Raw genomic sequence first — 18,928 nt, forward strand, 5'->3', positions numbered from 1 at the left:
GTTTTTAAATATAAACATGAATAACAAAGTTTGTTACATATATATACATAGGAATTGAACAACACTTCTGTAGATCTATTCTTTATACAAATTTTTATATTTCAAGTACTATAATGTATTAGAAGTCGATTTTTTTTTTCAAAATAAAATTCATTGTGAAAAGCAAAACTGACTAAATTGAATCTGTTTTTTTTTTCCTTTTTTACATTAAATTTCTCTGATATCTAATCATTATTAACTATTTTGACAAAGCATTTTTCATTTTTTCTCCACAACTACACACCAGTTGGAGTGGTCAAACATGTTACTGACCACTCGAAGGCTTTGGACATTATCTGTTATAAGCTCAATCAATTCACCTTCCTTAAATACATGGTAGTACCGTGATAACTGTTTGGACGCACATTCATTAGACAGTTCCTGAGAATGCTTCTTGCCTGTTGATAAACATTTTGGCTGACAAGATTCTGTTGTGCCATTACTGTAACCATTTAATGTTTGTAAAGACTTGCTTTTTATCCCAGTTTTTGATACATCTGTTTTACCTGAATTCCATTTTGAGTGTTTTCCAGTTGACGTTTTCTCTCCTTGACAGAATTCTCCTATAAAATCAGGTCGACTGTTGTTTCCTGAGAGGTCGAGATCAGTTACCCTGCATAGTGATCCCAAGGCACTGTACTGGTCACATGATTTATTGTTTATAGTAAAGTCATGTGACCTTCTACTCTGATCATGTGATTTGATATGACTAATTGAACCTACATTAGAGTGTCTGTTCTTATTATGTGCACAGTTCTGAACAGAATTTTCACTCCTTGAGCTAACAAACAGCTTTTCAGATGTTTGAGTTACAGTGTTGTGGTCATCTGTTGATAAATGACCATTTACTCCATTATGAAAAACATCCCGTTTCCAATCAGACATTCCTAAGTCACCATTTACTGAATTCTGTGGTAAACCATTCCCAAGGACATCATCAGTGACTGCAATAACGCCATTGGTCTTATTTATCTGACCACTGATGTTTAATCTATCTGGATCGTCCGTAATGTCCACACTATTCCTGTTACTAGGGCAACTACTTTGTGGAAACTCTCGGACAGCAAATCCTTCAAACTCATCAAGACTGGTGCTTGTGGACAGACTTCCTAGGGTTCCATCTTCTCCAAACGAATGAAGAAGCCAGTTTTCAATGGCCATGGACTTGGAAATCACATCAGGGGATTCTAGAGGTTTTGGTGGTGGTTCTGTGTCAAAAACCTTTTTTATTTTGGCTTTTATTAAATTGAAAAATGACACTTCTTCCTTCTCTCCATCTTCTTTTTTGATATCCTTTTTTGAACTAGTAACTGAGGGTTTGCTAATACTGCGTTCTGAAATCTGTTTATTTACCCCTGAGTTCAGTCCTTTGATTTGATGTTTTAAATCCTGGACACTTTTAACTTTTACATTTTTAGCGACATGAATATGTGACTGATATGCAGGAATCGGCTCCACTACTGATTCAGATGAGAGATATGTTTCTGTTGAGGCAAGTTTGGATTTACTAACTACCTTTTTTGATTTGTGACTTTTTGAACTTTGACAATACTGTTGATGTTTTGTCTGCATTTTACCAGTGATAGATGAATTATGGGTCAAATATTTATAGGAAGTGTCATGTGATCCGTTTGGGATGCGGTTTTCATCTTCCTCAGTGATGTCACTTCCTTCAACATCTGCCTCCAGGTACTCCCCGGTGACATCAATACCCAGACCCTCCTGACCTTGCCGTGAAATGTCACTACTCCTGCCCTCCTGACTTAACCATGGGATGTTGGCACTCACACCCTGCTGACCTTGTCGTTGGAGGTCACTTTCCTCACCACCATACCAGTGATGGTTATGACTAACAGATAACGCCTTCATACTTGCCTCGAATCTTCGACATTCCTCAGCCAGGACACTCTTACTAAACACTGTCCTCCCCTTCTTCTCAGAAGGGTACATGCCTCTTTGAGTATTAATGATGTTAGGAAGTGTATTTGATCTTTGTCTTAGAACAGTGATCTTTGGAACAGTATTATCTGACAAGAACACGTTGTCCAATTCCTGGAGTGAGTCCTTGAGGGTGTCCTTGAAAGTTTCTGAAGCTGTCCTCTGGAGCGTACGACCAGGTAATGTGAAATCTGAAGTATCAGCTGACGATTCATCCTCACTTACAGAGCTCACCGAGGACAAGTCCTTGTCTGAACAGGACGGCAACAACCCTGCAATACAGACATTAGTTTGGTTGGAATTAACTAGACTGGTTGTTGACTTTCTAAAAACATTTTTATCAAGACTTTCCCATATTTAAAGTTTTATTTTTCCAAATTATTTTTTAAATATATCTTTTCAAAAGAACACACTAACTGTATAATTGAAAAAAGTATCACCATTGCATCACCATTGCAAGCAAAATTAATAATTTCCAACATCCTGATTTCATCTGTAGATATTTTTCAAATGGTCTTTCTTCACTGGGTGGTAGACATTCACATGATAATGTAGTTTTGTCTGAGGTTTTCTTAGGTTTCTAATCGCAACATTGTCGTTTTTATCTTATCTATGTTAATTTTAAGTCTACTGACACATTGACTCATCCAAAGGCAATCCAGATCAATACAAAATGTTCATACAGAATGTCAAAAAGCCATGAAAAAAGAATTGAGAGCAAGCTAAATATGACATTTGAAAAAAACCTGTACCTGTTATCAGTAATAAAAAGCCATACTAGTTACATTCAAGAAAATTTTAGAAATCTGACTAAAACTGATTTAATTAATTATAAACTAAACACAAATTAGAATCAAGATGAGTTAATGAACCTAAGTAAATGATACCTAGAATGGCTAAGTTATTGTTGAAGGATTAAAAATATCCCTGTTCTACTTTGGACAATTTTGTTGTATAAAAGATGGTAAAAAGTTCATTATGCTGAAATTTGCTGTGTTTCTGTCTTCTGAAGTAAGACATAATTCTCTAACCATGTTTATCAGCTGACTTGCTGGTTCTCTGTCCCTCATGCCATGGTATCAGTACATCTTGTCCATCAAACTGTTCCAAGACAAAAAAAAAGTGATATTTAAAGAGAAGTTTAAATGCGCAGAGAAATTTAATTGAAACCCAAATCAAATTTGTTAGAAGTACTGTTTAACTGGTGTGGTGTTATCTTAAAAACTGATAATTTTCAGTACATCACAGCATTAAATTCAACTATTGCTCTTTTATAAACATGCTTGATCTTCATCAACACAGACTCAACAGAATCTTCATCAACACAGACTCAACATACTCTTCATCAACACAAACTCAACATAATCTTCATCAGTAATATGATCAATGTTAACAACTATGATATCAAACTAATGAGTCTCAAACACTTACACCATCTTAACTTGTATTCTCTGATTTCCTATCATTGGCATATTACGTATACATATATTTCACTGATATGACAGAGCAATTTTACAATTAAAAAATGAAATTTTCTATCAATAATATCAAAATTGTTTTTCATCAATTTGTTTATGTGACTTACTGACCCCACTGTATTTCTCATCATATGCTCACACAGTTCCATATTCTGCCACACATAAGTACCCATCTATGTTTCTGTTTGTTTGCCCACAGATATTCTGACACACACATACCCACCTGTATTTCTGTTTGTTTGCCCACAGATATTCTGACACAAACCCACCAATATTTCTGTTTGTTTGCCCACAGATATTCTGACACACACATACCCACCTGTATTTCTGTTTGTTTGCCCACAGATATTCTGACACACACATACCCACCTGTATTTCTGTTTGTTTGCCCAGATATTCTGAAACAAACCCACCAATATTTATGTCTATATGCCCACAGATACTCTGATACAAACCCACCAATACTGATGTTTGTATGCCCACAGATATTCTGACACATACCCGCCTATGTTTTTGTTCATACGCCCACACATACAGCATCATTTGTCCTCCTGGTCGAACAATTCTTGCCAGTTCCCGGATAGCCTCAATTCTGCGTTCCGTAGTGGCAAAGTGATGGATGACACCAACTGATATCACAGCATCAAATAAACCTGATCTAAAGGGCAGTTTGAGGTTGTCTGCTACCAGTACTTCATGCCCCTTGGTTCTGGCTGATTCCACAAGGGGGCAGCATATGTCTAAACCAACTTTAAAAATACTTTTATTGATGTGTAGATATCGCCCACTTCCACATCCTGTAACAGAACACATATGTACAGGTTATATTTGAAAGATTCTGAGGGGAATTCAAGAAGAGTTATCTACCCTGCTGATTAATGAACACTGTGTATCTATCAATAAATTTTTGGATATCCATGAATAATTAATTAATATCCAAAAATGGGTCGAATTATGGATATTCATAAATGAGGACTATTTTTAGCTATATACAGATTACACGGTGTTGGTTCTCTATTCATATAAAATGTAACAGAGACAAGACTTATCAATCACTTCTAGCAATAGAAGTACAACTTAGTTGGGTGATTATTTTGTGTTGGCAAACAACTGAGCTTCATTTCGAACTCATTGCCAACTCAATATAAGATGTTGGAACTCATCTTATACAGAGTGTGATCATTTACTGTTAAACACATTATTTACGAACAAACAAATATACAAATTAATTATCAATATCCAATGTATTTCAAAATGTCTATAATTTATATATATAAAAAATAGATCAAGTTTAATTACTTGTATTAGAATTACTAATTGATGTTTATTAATTAACTATAGATATTGTTAATTAGTGGGGGTTTTTACACCTCGACTTGCTCAATCTTCCAGCAAGTACAAGTACCAGTGTCCATTAAAATTGTAAAAAAAATATGATGATGATAATCAGTAGAAACATTGTAATTAAGTAAATACTACAACAGATGGACTTAAGTTAAATTATAAACAGCTATTTAGTATTGTAAGAAACATAATGTGAACATATACAGAGTATATACAAGTGAACAAGTTGCCATTCTGTGTAAAGAAACTAGAGAACACACGGAAAATCCAGGCGGTTGGGAAGGAAGTGGCACATTATATATATATAATTACTGTCTCAAGTATTGACATTTAATATGAGAACAGATTCAATCACTTTTGTCAAACAAAAGGTTGATCCTTCCCATAAGGAAAAGTCAGTTATCAATTCCTGTTTTTTTTAATTTTTAACCCAAACTGCATGACTAGAGCCAATGGGAAATAATTTAATATCACATTAACAGGGAATATATTTTCATCTGATCTTTGCTGTGACATGCAGTTTTTTAAATCAAGGTAACCTAACTTTGTTGAAATACCAAATCATGGTTTTAACAGATATGATTCGTTGGACTACTGTAGTGAAATGAATTTCCATGGCAAAAAGAAGTTGTCATTTGTGAAGTAAAGAAATTCTCTGAATTCTAATTCTTTTCACCAAACATTTCCTGAGGTTTTATATCACCAATATTCATACATGATGAGATAGTACAGGATGAGGGATACAGAGTAGTAATGAGGAAGTGCAGGCCTGGGATGACATGTAGTGGGGAAGTGCAGGACTGGGGTGACATGTAGTGGCAAAGTGCAGACTGAGGTGGCATGTTCTGGGGAAGTGCAGGACTGGGGTGACATGTAGTGGCAAAGTGCAGGACTGGGGTGACATGTGGTGGGGAAGTGCAGACTGGGGTGACATGTGGTAGGGAAATGAAGGACTGGGGTGACATATGGAAGAGAAGTGCCGGACTGGGGTGACATGTGGTAGGGAAGTGTAGGACTGGGGTGACGTGGTGGGGAAGTGCAGGACTGGGGTGACATGTGGTTGGGAAGTGCAGGATTGGGATGACATGTGGTGGGGCAGCACAGGATTGGGTGTGTTGTGTAGTAGGTAATTACATGTGGTTGGGAAGTGCAGGATTGGGATGACATGTGGTGGGGCAGCACAGGATTGGGTGTGTTGTGTAGTAGGTAATTGCAGGACATATAAGGAGTGCTGTGTAGTGGGGCACTGCAGGATTAGCATGCCATGTGGTGGAATGGAGCAGAGCAGGATTCAGATGCAATATGTTTGTGCAGTGCAGGGTTGTGAGTGTTGTGTGGTGGGGCAATACAGGACTGGTAGTGCTGTTTGGTTGGGCAGTGCAGGGTTAGGAGTGCTGTGTGTTATGAGAGTACAGGATAGAGAGAGCTGTGTATAATTAGGGTTACATATAGGGCAGTGCATGAATGAAATGAGATTGTGGTGGGATAGTGCAGGATTGGAGTTGCCCAAAACTGTAAAATCAAATTGTTTTACATAAGAACTCAACTTCATGTCATGATAAAGACTAATGATTGAAAGAGGTGGATTAAAGATCTATTTGCAAATGAACAAAATTTTATGTTGGACGGATGTACAGGTAGAATACACAACACCATAATGTCAAATCAAAATGTTTGATGGACATATGTATATTGATAATATGCTTTAGATATGTAATATATATACTAGAAATATTACTTTAAACATGCATCCTGATGCACAAATTGAAATAAAGAATTAGAAAAAGCTGTTATTACCAATATCTGCAACCAATGAACCTGGTTGTAATCGCTTAAGGAATCGACGCACATTTGGCCAGGCCTTCTGGGAGATCTCAGAGAAGCACGGGGCGATCTGGTCGTAAACACTATAGACATGTTCCTGCTCTAGAGTGTCGGATGACTTCCTCCCCATAATGTCTGGACGTGGCATTCTGTGGAACTGCAATGCTAACAAGTATCCCTAGCGGTGCTGATAAACTGAAACCGGTGCCAGCCATAGATGTATTACACAGTCTCCCACATCACCACATCAAGGAATCATTAATGTTTCACCACACCTTGCAGTTCGTTCTATTCTTGTAATGCAGCAAGCTCTGGCAGTAATGGAGACCGACATTTGCGGCAGGAAGATTATGTCACCACTACATTAACAAAAGCCAAATTGTGCTGTCACTGTTCCTGTCAATCTTGTACCTGACATAAAATCCTCCGATTTTTGTTTCAAGTTTTACCCTCGCTTCTATACCACCTGGTTGAAAAGAAAAATCAATACAGCCTGAATACACAGAAATCCCCCCAGCATGGTCGTTATACAGTTTCTCTAGCCACCATTTATCATTCCAGTAATCACTACCCAATAGAATCTAACGTCAATTTCATAGCATCAATTACATTCTTACTTATCCTAAATATACCAATGGATAAAGATGAAAGCTTTATTAGTGGCGTCACAGTTTATTACTGTCAACACAACCAATCCGTGAAAGTCACTTCCCATGATTGATTTTAAACCACGTTAAAACATGAGTCAGTCACTCATGAATCAGATGTTTAACACAATTAATTTTATACAGCTGTACACAAATACCTATGTACTTTTGAATACACTTCCTTTTAATGGTTGGTTTACACCTATAAACATGAAACAGAGAGCTGTATGAACTACAAATGAATTGCATTGAATGGATATTCCTCATCTTTCATCTATTTATCAAACAGGTATCTTAATTTTGGCCCTGCAAAAATGAAAGCTTTTACACAAACTTGCGTGATACACATGTATAATTAGTAAATACTTCCACCTGATAAATTTCCGAATTGCCTTTAATATCAGAAACCTATTGAATCTGGACATGTAGGCCTACTGGCAATAACCCTTGTCATACATGTATTTATCATCTCTCATGACTTGAATTAAAATTTAAGTGCATGAACAGTTCCTGCAAAAACAAAATTTCTGAAGTTGTTTTAAAACAGGATGTTTATATTGATAAAATATCTGTTAAAAGGTTTTTGATCAAAACTTTCAGTTTTAAAAGGTTTCAGGACAAACAATTAGGTTTTGCGATTCGTGTAGAGGATACATAATCCTGTACCAGCAATCTATCATTAAATATCCTACATAGCTTTCAATTGTGATTTCGACAATTTAAGCCATAAGATTATCAAAAAATAATCCAAATCCTTTAAAATCCTTTAGAAATCGTCAGTTTTACATCGCAAAGGACATGTGGAATAATTAAAGATACTATCTTAATAAGGGTAAAAAAAAACAATTTTACCTGAGAAAAATGAAATATATATATATATATACAATGCATGTAAAACAATGCATCTTGAAAATTTGGAATATATCTGTTAAGCTAACTATGTTTTTAATGAACACTACTAACAGTCAATTCAGGTTACTGACAGGTTTTATACAGTGGCTGGTAATTATGTACGTAAAATAATTGATTTCCATGACAACGCCCACGTTTACACATTTAGTTTATACAGTGAGACAAAGTGTATTGAGATCACACAAATTAACAATAGCCACCATGCATAGAAGAAGTCAGAAGTGTATTGCTATTATCATTGCCGTGGTTTAATGAACGCCATATATGTACATCTGTTAATCGCCACTACATTTGAACTGTATTGTACTAATGCCTTATTGAGCTCACTGATGAACCTGAGAGACTACCCAATAAACTGATTCCATTACAGATCTTTCCTCATGTCAAATTTCTTTATTTTTCCAAAGATAAAAATATATGTCAGTCTGAAAATCTGCTTACTGTCTCAAAATACAGATCTGAGATAATGGCAGAGCTAAGGGAAATTAAGGGACAACACTATTTGATATTCATACAGATTCTGGGGACAGACAGGAATTACCAGAACGGCTATCAAATATTCATCGAGGGATGGAAATATTGGAGTCACATGTTGTCTATTCGTGCATGCAAATAAGGTCAACTGGCAGGCCCAGGATATTGTAGGAACATAGACTGTTTCTATAAGCTACTAATAAGAAAAGCCAAAAAGATCACATCACAAATAAACTGTACACATATTGTATAATATAACATTTTTCTTGTAATGGGCCTCTTTTATGTTGTTCAGCCTCAAAACAATCAAAAACCAATAGCATCTATAGATTAAAACTCTATTAAATCATGATGGATGTGACACCCATACGATGGGCACAATTAGACTAAATTCTAACACACCATGAACAATGTGACACCCATGAGACTGGAACCAATAGAATAAACTCTAACACACCAAGGACAATGTGACACCTATGAGACTGGAACCAATAGAATAAACTCTAACACACCAAGGACAATGTGACACCTATGAGACTGGCAACACAATAGAATAAACTCTAACACACCAAGGACAATGTGATACCCATGAGACTGGAACCAATAGAATAAACTCTAACACACCAAGGACAATGTGACACCTATGAGACTGGAACCAATAGAATAAACTCTAACACACCAAGGACAATGTGACACCTATGAGACTGGAACCAATAGACTAAACTCTAACATATTAAGGACAATGTGACTGGAACCAATAGAATAAACCCTAACACACCAAGGACAATGTGACACCTATCAGACTGGAACCAATAGAATAAACTCTAACACACCAAGGACAATGTGACACCCATGTGACTGGAACCAATAGAATAAACTCTAACACACCAAGGACAATATGACTGGAACCAATAGAATAAACTCTTACACACCAAAGACAATGTGACACCTATGTTACTGGAACCAATAGAATAAACTCTAACACACCAAGGACAATGTGACACCTATGTTACTGGAACCAATAGAATAAACTCTAACACACCAAGGACAATGTGACACCCATGAGAATGGAACCAATAGAATAAACCCTAACACACCAAGGACAAAGTGACACTCGTGTGACTGGAACCAATAGAATAAACTCTAACACACCAAGGACAATATGACTGGAACCAATAGAATAAACTCTTACACACCAAAGACAATGTGACACCTATGTTACTGGAACCAATAGAATAAACTCTAACACACCAAGGACAATGTGACACCCATGTGACTGGAACCAATAGAATAAGCTCTAACACACCAAGGACAATGTGACACCTATGAGACTGGAACCAATAGAATAAACTCTAACACACCAAGGACAAAGTGACACCTATGAGAGTGGAACCAATAGAATAAACTCTAACACACCAAGGACAATGTGACACCTATGAGACTGGAACCAATAGAATAAACTCTAACACACCAAGGACAAAGTGACACCCATGTGACTGGAACCAATAGAATAAACTCTAACACACCAAGGACAATGTGACACCTATGAGAGTGGAACCAATAGAATAAACTCTTACACACCAAAGACAATGTGACACCTATGTGACTGGAACAAATAGACTAAACTCTAACATATTAAGGACAATGTGACACCTATGAGAGTGGAACCAATAGAATAAACTCTTACACACCAAAGACAATGTGACACCTATGTTACTGGAACCAATAGAATAAACTCTAACACACCAAGGACAATGTGACACCCATGTGACTGGAACAAATAGACTAAACTCTAACATATTAAGGACAATGTGACTGGAACCAATAGAATAAACTCTAACACACCAAGGACAAAGTGACACTCGTGTGACTGGAACCAATAGAATAAACTCTAACACACCAAGGACAATGTGACACCTATGAGAGTGGAACCAATAGACTAAACTCTAACACACCAAGGACAATGTAACACCTATGAGAGTTGAACCAATAGAATAAACTCTTACACACCAAAGACAATGTGACACCTATGTTACTGGAACCAATAGAATAAACTCTAACACACCAAAGACAATGTGACACCTATGTTACTGGAACCAATAGAATAAACTCTAACACACCAAGGACAAAGTGACACCCATGAGACTGGAACCAATAGACTAAACTCTAACACACCGAGGACAATTTGACACCTATGAGAGTGGAACCAATAGAATACACTCTTACACACCAAGGACAAAGTGACACCCATGAGACTGGAACCAATAGAATAAACTCTAACACACCGAGGACAATGTGACACCTATGAGACTAGCAACACAATATAATAAAATCCAGTAGACACTGTCAATAATATCTATTGATGGACCTTGTCTATCTTGTGCCCCAACACAAGTAAGAGGCTGGCATCAACAACTTAAAATAGATGAACCATGAATATTTAAACATTGAGTAAGAATTCTACAGCTTTAGCCTAAGGCTGTTGGTAATAAGCTTACTTGTCAGGCACCAATGCATGTAGGTATTTGACAGTCTTGTATAACTGTTCTGATTAGATTGAAACTGATTCAACTTTATGAATAATTTTTTTCTCATTGACATCTAAAACATTTTAAAATGGTACCTGCCTCGGTATGTATCTTTCTGGGCAAATAGTCATGACATAATAATGATGAACTCTAAGACAGCAATATTATTTTATTGGGGATAACAAAAATAGAACTAGGCTCACACAATAGAAATTCCTTGTATAAGTAAGCAAGCTATCCTAAATCTGCTTATATCATTCTGTTAAAGGTCCTTTATTATATATTATTCTGTTAAAGGTCCTTTATCATATATTATTCCATTAAAGGTCCTTTATTATATATTATTCTATTAAAGGTCATTTATTATATATTATTCCATTAAAGGTCCTTTATTATATATTATTCCATTAAAGGTCATTTATTATATATTATTCCATGAAAGGTCCTTTATTATATATTATTCTATTAAAGGTCATTTATTATATATTATTCCATTAAAGGTCATTTATTATATATTATTCCATGAAAGGTCCTTTATTATATATTATTCTATTAAAGGTCATTTATTATATATTATTCCATTAAAGGTCCTTTATTATATATTATTCCATTAAAGGTCATTTATCATATATTATTCCATTAAAGGTCCTTTATTATATATTATTCCATTAAAGGTCCTTTATTATATATTATTCCATTAAAGGTCATTTATTATATATTATTCCATTAAAGGTCCTTTATTATATATTATTCCATTAAAGGTCCTTTATTATATATTATTCCATTAAAGGTCCTTTATTATATATTATTCCATTAAAGGTCCTTTATTATATCTATTCTATTAAAGGTCCTTTATTATATATTATTCCATTAAAGGTCCTTTATTATATATTATTCCATTAAAGGTCCTTTATTATATATTATTCCATTAAAGGTCCTTTATTATATATTATTCCATTAAAGGTCCTTTATTATATATTATTCCATTAAAGGTCCTTTGTTATATATTATTCCATTAAAGGTCATTTATTATATTTATTATATATTATTCCATTAAAGGTCCTTTATTATATATTATTCCATTAAAGGTCCTTTATTATATATTATTCCATTAAAGGTCCTTTATTATATATTATTCCATTAAAGGTCCTTTATTATATATTATTCCATTAAAGGTCCTTTATTATATATTATTCCATTAAAGGTCCTTTATTGTATATTATTCCATTGAAGGTCCTTTATTATATATTATTCCATTAAAGGTCCTTTATTATATATTATTCCATTAAAGGTCCTATTATATATTATTCCATTAAAGGTCCTTTATTATATATTATTCCATTAAAGGTCCTTTATTATATCTATTCTATTAAAGGTCCTTTATTATATATTATTCCATTAAAGGTCCTTTATTATATATTATTCCATTAAAGGTCCTTTATTATATATTATTCCATTAAAGGTCCTTTATTATATCTATTCTATTAAAGGTCATTTAGATTTAGATTTTGGCCCTGTTATATCTCTATTTTGTCTTCTGGCTGAGTGACTGCATAGATTTACATGTACGCGTACCCCTGTAACAGTTGGCCTGTAACAATAGTTTATTTTCTTCTGTATAAATTTTCTTTTTTAATCTACTTTTATATTCCATGCCTACTTTACCACTATAACATATAAAGTTCAGCAATGATTATCATTATTACAGTCTTAATGGCCCGTCAACATATAAAAGGTCATTAGGGCCATCACAAGGAAAGTTCAGCAAAACAACAAATATCAAATATATATGTATATCTAATATCTATTATATTTTTTATCATATTGACCTTTTATACAAAATGTATAAATAACATTGCTAAATATATCCTCTGCCTGCAAAATAATTTGTTTACCACTCAGCGATAGGAAACAGAACTAATTGCTGATCATTAGACTGCAAGCATTGCCGTATTGTCTGTATTTCAGACAACCAGTAACTAGTTTGTCATCCTCATCAAAGAAATGACCTTCTTAATGTTATATCCCGATAGTTCCCAGTAATCAGCATGCTGTTTTAATTAAAACATAGTCACCAGTTTATAGATAATCAATGTCCCAGCCTTCACACCACTTCACTTTATAAAATACAGACAGGAGATATAAAGCCACACGTCTAACACTAGACAGAACAAACATACAAACAGCTCTCTTTAACCTTACTGTAACATATGGGGCTTTCACAATGAATCGTTCATATTTTTCCTCTTCAGCAATTGTATCTCCGCCGGTCTAAAAAAACATATGGCATATCCATATGCAAACTCCTCAAATACAACTACATAGTGCATGTTAGAACTGACATTCACATTTATTAAATATGTACATGTATCGTGTTTTAAAGATGATACTTCATATTTATAAGAGGTTTTTTTTTCCCCAAGTTTTACACCCCTTTAAATTTCTGACAAGTTTTATACACAATAGGTGAAAGCATCTCATTTTAAGAAGTGAACACCTAAATTTTTGCATTTGGAATTTTACCACAACTCAAATTTAGCAAATATATATACATATAGATTTTGACAGTTTCTTTACAAAGTTAGAGGTCAAATTTCCTTGTGATGGGACGATGATCGGACATGATTAATTATCTGATTTGATACGATAATTGATTGTAATTTTTCACAATTGATCATCAGCACCCCAATATTTTCTTGTGTTTTAGCAAAAACAATATTTACATCATGCATGACAAAGATTCCAATCACCAATAATATTCACTCCTATCCCAATTCTAGGTAAGTGAGGTGTTTTAGGTTAAAGTTACAGAGAATGAAGATAATACTGTAAGGAAAGTTCATTAACTCTATGGTTACTCATGATCAACACACCGCCTGTCGATTATGTAATCAATAAACAACACCAGAAAGCCTGATATCTGATTTCAACCAATAATCTATTACAGATTTTAACTGATTTCCTATCTCTAAAATTTACCAGACAGAAAAAGAAATAGCTGTAGGGCAGTAACATTATACTGACCATATACTCCACATTATATATGTACATCCTTCAACTCTAATACCGCGCTGACTTTAATAGCAATATTACATGCCAACTTCAGTAAGACAATACGGTAATATATCAACATGCATGACTAACCTACATGTAAAGTGAATCGGGTGGTTGAGTGGTGCAGCAGTAACCCATTCTCGTTTCTCCTAGATAGATGTCAAGGTTTCAATGTTTTATTCAGTCACTCTGACACACTTATGTGTGTAACAAGAGGTCACATACATATAATTTACATGATACATGCCGTATGACAGGTACAATTACAACAATTTCTGTAAATGATAGTAATAATTACTAACTATCACATTCATGTATAAACAACTTGGTACTTAAATTTGAACACTTAAATCAACAATTTATCAAGTGTTTCTATAAATCTACAAATTCTTGTAAATATTTTAACATTGAATATGTTAAACAATCCTTGCATTTTGATATGACTTGGATAAGTAAAGTAATATTTTGGTATATATATTTCTCTTAGACGTTTTACTGATTCGGTTTCGCATTTAAATAAACAGTGATATTCGTCTCCGATGTCTGAGGTTTGATTCCCTGCACAAAGTGAAGAGGTAAGGGTTCACCTACCCAGCTATGCGGGTTTCCCTGGATGCTCAGGTTCCCACCTACAGTAAGACATCTCACGCATTTACGTCTGGTCAACATGAGTGCTTAGTATAAGAGATTACTTGTTTCACAATTGTTGTTTAATGAATGAAGACCACAAAGTGAACCCAGAAGGATCATACGGGCTACCCTTCTTTATCTTGATGTGTTCTTTAAACGACAGATCTTTAATATGATTTTATCTTCTCTCTTCTGATGTTGTTAGGATAAAATTGAAAATTCTGTCAAAAAATAGCGATAATGATTGCCCGTCAGCAATTTTGAGTTCGTGATCAGTTCTGAAATTAAAACCTTATAAGAAATATCTATCAAGAATTTTTCAAGAAATAGGGATTGCATACTTTCATTGTGAAAATCTACAATGGTCGCCTATTAGCTATTTTACTTTTCAGATCAGTCCATAAATCAAAAGAGCACAACCAGGGAATCACTAAGGAGAAATTAACACATTGAATCTGAGAAACATCCATCCAGTGCTAGCTTTCCAAGAAGTAGCTTAACAATACCTCCATAGTCAAAATCCAAGATGACTGCCTGTCAGCCATCTTGCTTTTCTGATCAGTTCCAGAATAAAAAGGGAACAACTAAGGTAAAATGAGAAATTTACATACTAAATATCTAACCAAAAAAATTAACAAAAACATCAAAGTACATTTTTCTTTCTTTTCTTGCTTATATTTAAAAAGAATTTGAAAAAGACGTGAAAAAACATTTCGAACATGATAATTAGGATGTAACTCACCTCTGCTTTTGGTTGTGTATTTACCAATATTCGAACATTTCAATTTTATCAGCATTAATTTTCGTTGGCGAATCTAGAACACCATTTCAAAATTTTTTATGAATCGCATTTCTGTAAGATAGAAATGCGTTCCCCAAATTTGACAGTCAACGCACTAGTCCAGGATTTGAATGTGAGTCCAGTATATCACTGTATAAGGCACCACTTACTTTCATCTGGAAATTTTTCATGGATATTTACAATAATTAAACGTACAGTTGTGTAAGCAGGAATTCTGGTAATATCCCCCATTTTTACTACTACTTTTTATCAATACTGTTTATACCTATAGAAAAAACCTTTATCTATCGATTGGCAAATCATTAAATACCTCTTAATGATCAATAACATGTCACTAACTGCCTGCGAATTGAACTCCACGCTTCTGTTTTATCGACACCTTTTGGCAAAATCACTTCTGTTTGACGATTCATATTAACATATGGCAGGTAATTTTATAATGAGCTGAACCATATTTCACCTAAGCATTAACGCTCTAGCCAGACCTGAGCCATCTCAATCACAGGCAGTGCCTGTCATGATATATGCTGATAACTGATTTTTATTAATACCCTCTGGCATAACAGTTCCATATCGCCAACACTTATATTTTAAAAGGAACTGGTGTGTATCACCTGTCACAGATATTGACAGAAACTTGTACTGCCAGCCTCGTTTAACTATCGCTTTTATACATGTATGCACAGGGGCAATCAATAGAAGGGGTTACATTGAATAAAATTTCACAAATCATCTTCTCAAAACCCAGATATGGTATACTCAAATACTCTTAATGGATGGAAGTCTTAATTACAATATAAAATGCTTAGTCTACTATATCTATATAGGAAAAAAATATTTTAGCACAGAACAGACCAAAATATAATCTTGTAGTTTAACATCACACTACCTATTTTGATAGATCAAGTCAAGGTGAGTCTTCTTGGTCCAGTGGAAATGAACTGGTCATTCAGACGGTCTCAAGTTTGAGATCTTGGCCAGTGTGATATGGATTCACTAAAAGTAGGTAAACAAATCCTTGAATAAGTAAAAACAGGTTTGTTTATCTAACACAGAACATAGGGATCATCAGTCCACAACAAACAACCAAACATCATAATTCAAATACTGATTAAGGCAATGTAATTGAAATCCTAAACAAGTAAACAAATAAACAAACATATACCAGCAGATACTGATACAAATCCAATCTATACAAGACCAAGACAAGGACCCCACCCTTACCCTACCTTATCTCTTTCCCAATCCCAAATATTTCTTTTATTCAAGTCTTGTTATAAAACAGAATGTATATAAAAGTTTATAGGATAAACAGACAGATAATACAGACAATCAATTTCACTCTATTTCCTCTCAAAATTTAACCAGTTAGAATTAACATTTTACTCCTACTAAACACATGGCCAAAAACATAACCCAACCATCCTACATGTGTAGTGATGCTCACTCTTTCAGAACTCAATCTCAGTTATCAGATAGCAATGGACATTTGTTAGTGGTAAAATAATTTAGTCAAATGGTCGGAAAGGATGCAAGGTGTGACAACCAAAAAACATGTCTTAATTATAACTACAACTGCACTAATCTAACCACTTACTTCTAGCCATAGTCCAGTAGACAGAGGTTCAAACGGTGGCCTGTGTGAGGACTGTCCACACTCCAACACTAAAGATCCCTCTGAGGATTTTTGTGATAGTGCTGGTTCAGGAGTTAAGGGATAATGTTAGGCCATACAATTTTTTGATGGACTTCAAAATTACTCTAACCTAAACCAAATCTATGTAGGTCCCTAATCCGTCCTGTCCACTTCTGAACATGTTTCAGACTGCTAGACTACAGGTAAGGCATTATTAGGCTGTGGAGCCATCTTCTAAAACTGGCATTATCACACACGCACACATACACACACACACCACGACAGACAGACAGTTCAACCTCTCTGTGGGGGATGCAAGTTGTTTCCTCACATCACCAAAACACCGACATTTGTCGGTGAGATGATGCCAGGCAACAGAAGGAGTCACAGAGAAGTAAAACCTGATAACCAACCAAACAATATTAACATAGGTACTGATGTCCTGTGAAGTTTTAACTTCATTCCAATCAAATGTACATTGTAAATATTGAAGGACAGATTTAATTGCTACGTGTGTTTGAAAAACGAAAGGTTTTACGACATCAGCCTACTATACTGGTTTCATGATAAGTTCTCCTCATTTGCTGACTATGCTAGTTTTTTTTTATTTATACAAAAATACAGAACACAGCTGTACTAACAAATGCTTATATCCCTTAAAGTCATTATAATAAGTGTGTTTGATTTGGAAACTAAAATGTAATGTGTTGGCAAGCTGTTTATTACTAGAAATATTTCTGTTGATATATCTAAACAAATCAAATGTTAATATTCATGAACTATGCAAACTATTTATCAACCGAAAGATCTCTAGATATTGTACATTTCATTTATGAAAAAATTTGTGAAGCGATAGAGAGAACACATTTATTCACAAGCAATGATGCATAACTTTCCTTCAATCCCAAGGGTTTTAACATGAACACAAATATTTGTAGTATGGTAGTAATTCTAAATAGCAAATACAAAGTAATAAAAAACATTTTTCCTGTATTTACTCCAACGATTACAAATTATCAGCGAGTTAAAGTGTGATGCATTACTATATCTTATACAACTCAGAAATATACCAATTGATGTTGTTTAACCTTTAGAAACATGAATAAATCATAAATGTTGTGTCTAGAAGGATGAAGCATAGCTCAGTATAATGACTACATATAACCATTGGGCCATAACAATGCAGTTAAGTTCTGATATAATTTGCATCATGATACAAAACTTACAATTCAATTATTTCCATTATGATATATGCTGATCTTGGATTTTTATAATTAAAAATAAACAAAATGGCTGACAGGTGGCCATCTTTGATTTTGACTGAAGAATTGTTATCTCTATTTCTTCAGAAGTTGAGAAAATATCTCTCCCAAACATCATATATAAATTGCCATTAGGACTAATTAAACGATGCCCTTATAATTTTGGGGCTAATAATAAATTATTATTAAATTATAAAAAAAAATAAAATTTCTGACAGATCAGTCCAAAAAGTGCAAAACCAGGAACCAACTGGAACCTACATAGAAAATGTATGATATTTGGGAAATGTTTATAAAATATGACTGTCAAAAACCAAGATGGTGCCTGCTGGCCATCTTGTTTTTTTTTTATCAATCCCT

The 18,928-nt window shown here is 34.4% G+C and overlaps 1 protein-coding gene across 1 annotated transcript; it reads right to left on the minus strand.

The window, feature by feature from the left end:
• Nucleotides 1-258: 258 nt before the first annotated feature.
• Nucleotides 259-6,771, minus strand: LOC132563605 (uncharacterized). Its single transcript, XM_060228348.1, has 5 exons — nucleotides 6,597-6,771; nucleotides 3,957-4,252; nucleotides 3,009-3,078; nucleotides 1,857-2,249; nucleotides 259-1,766 (listed from the first exon to the last, which is right to left on the minus strand). Exons 1-5 carry the CDS (start codon nucleotides 6,769-6,771, stop codon nucleotides 259-261), a joined length of 2,442 nt encoding a protein of 813 aa, XP_060084331.1.
• Between the last annotated feature and the right edge of the window lie 12,157 nt (nucleotides 6,772-18,928).

Source organism: Ylistrum balloti, unplaced genomic scaffold (assembly GCF_031769215.1).
Source record: "Ylistrum balloti isolate Yb309-2 unplaced genomic scaffold, AGI_CSIRO_Ybal_v1 Utg369674, whole genome shotgun sequence".
Lineage (NCBI taxonomy): Eukaryota > Metazoa > Mollusca > Bivalvia > Pectinida > Pectinidae > Ylistrum > Ylistrum balloti.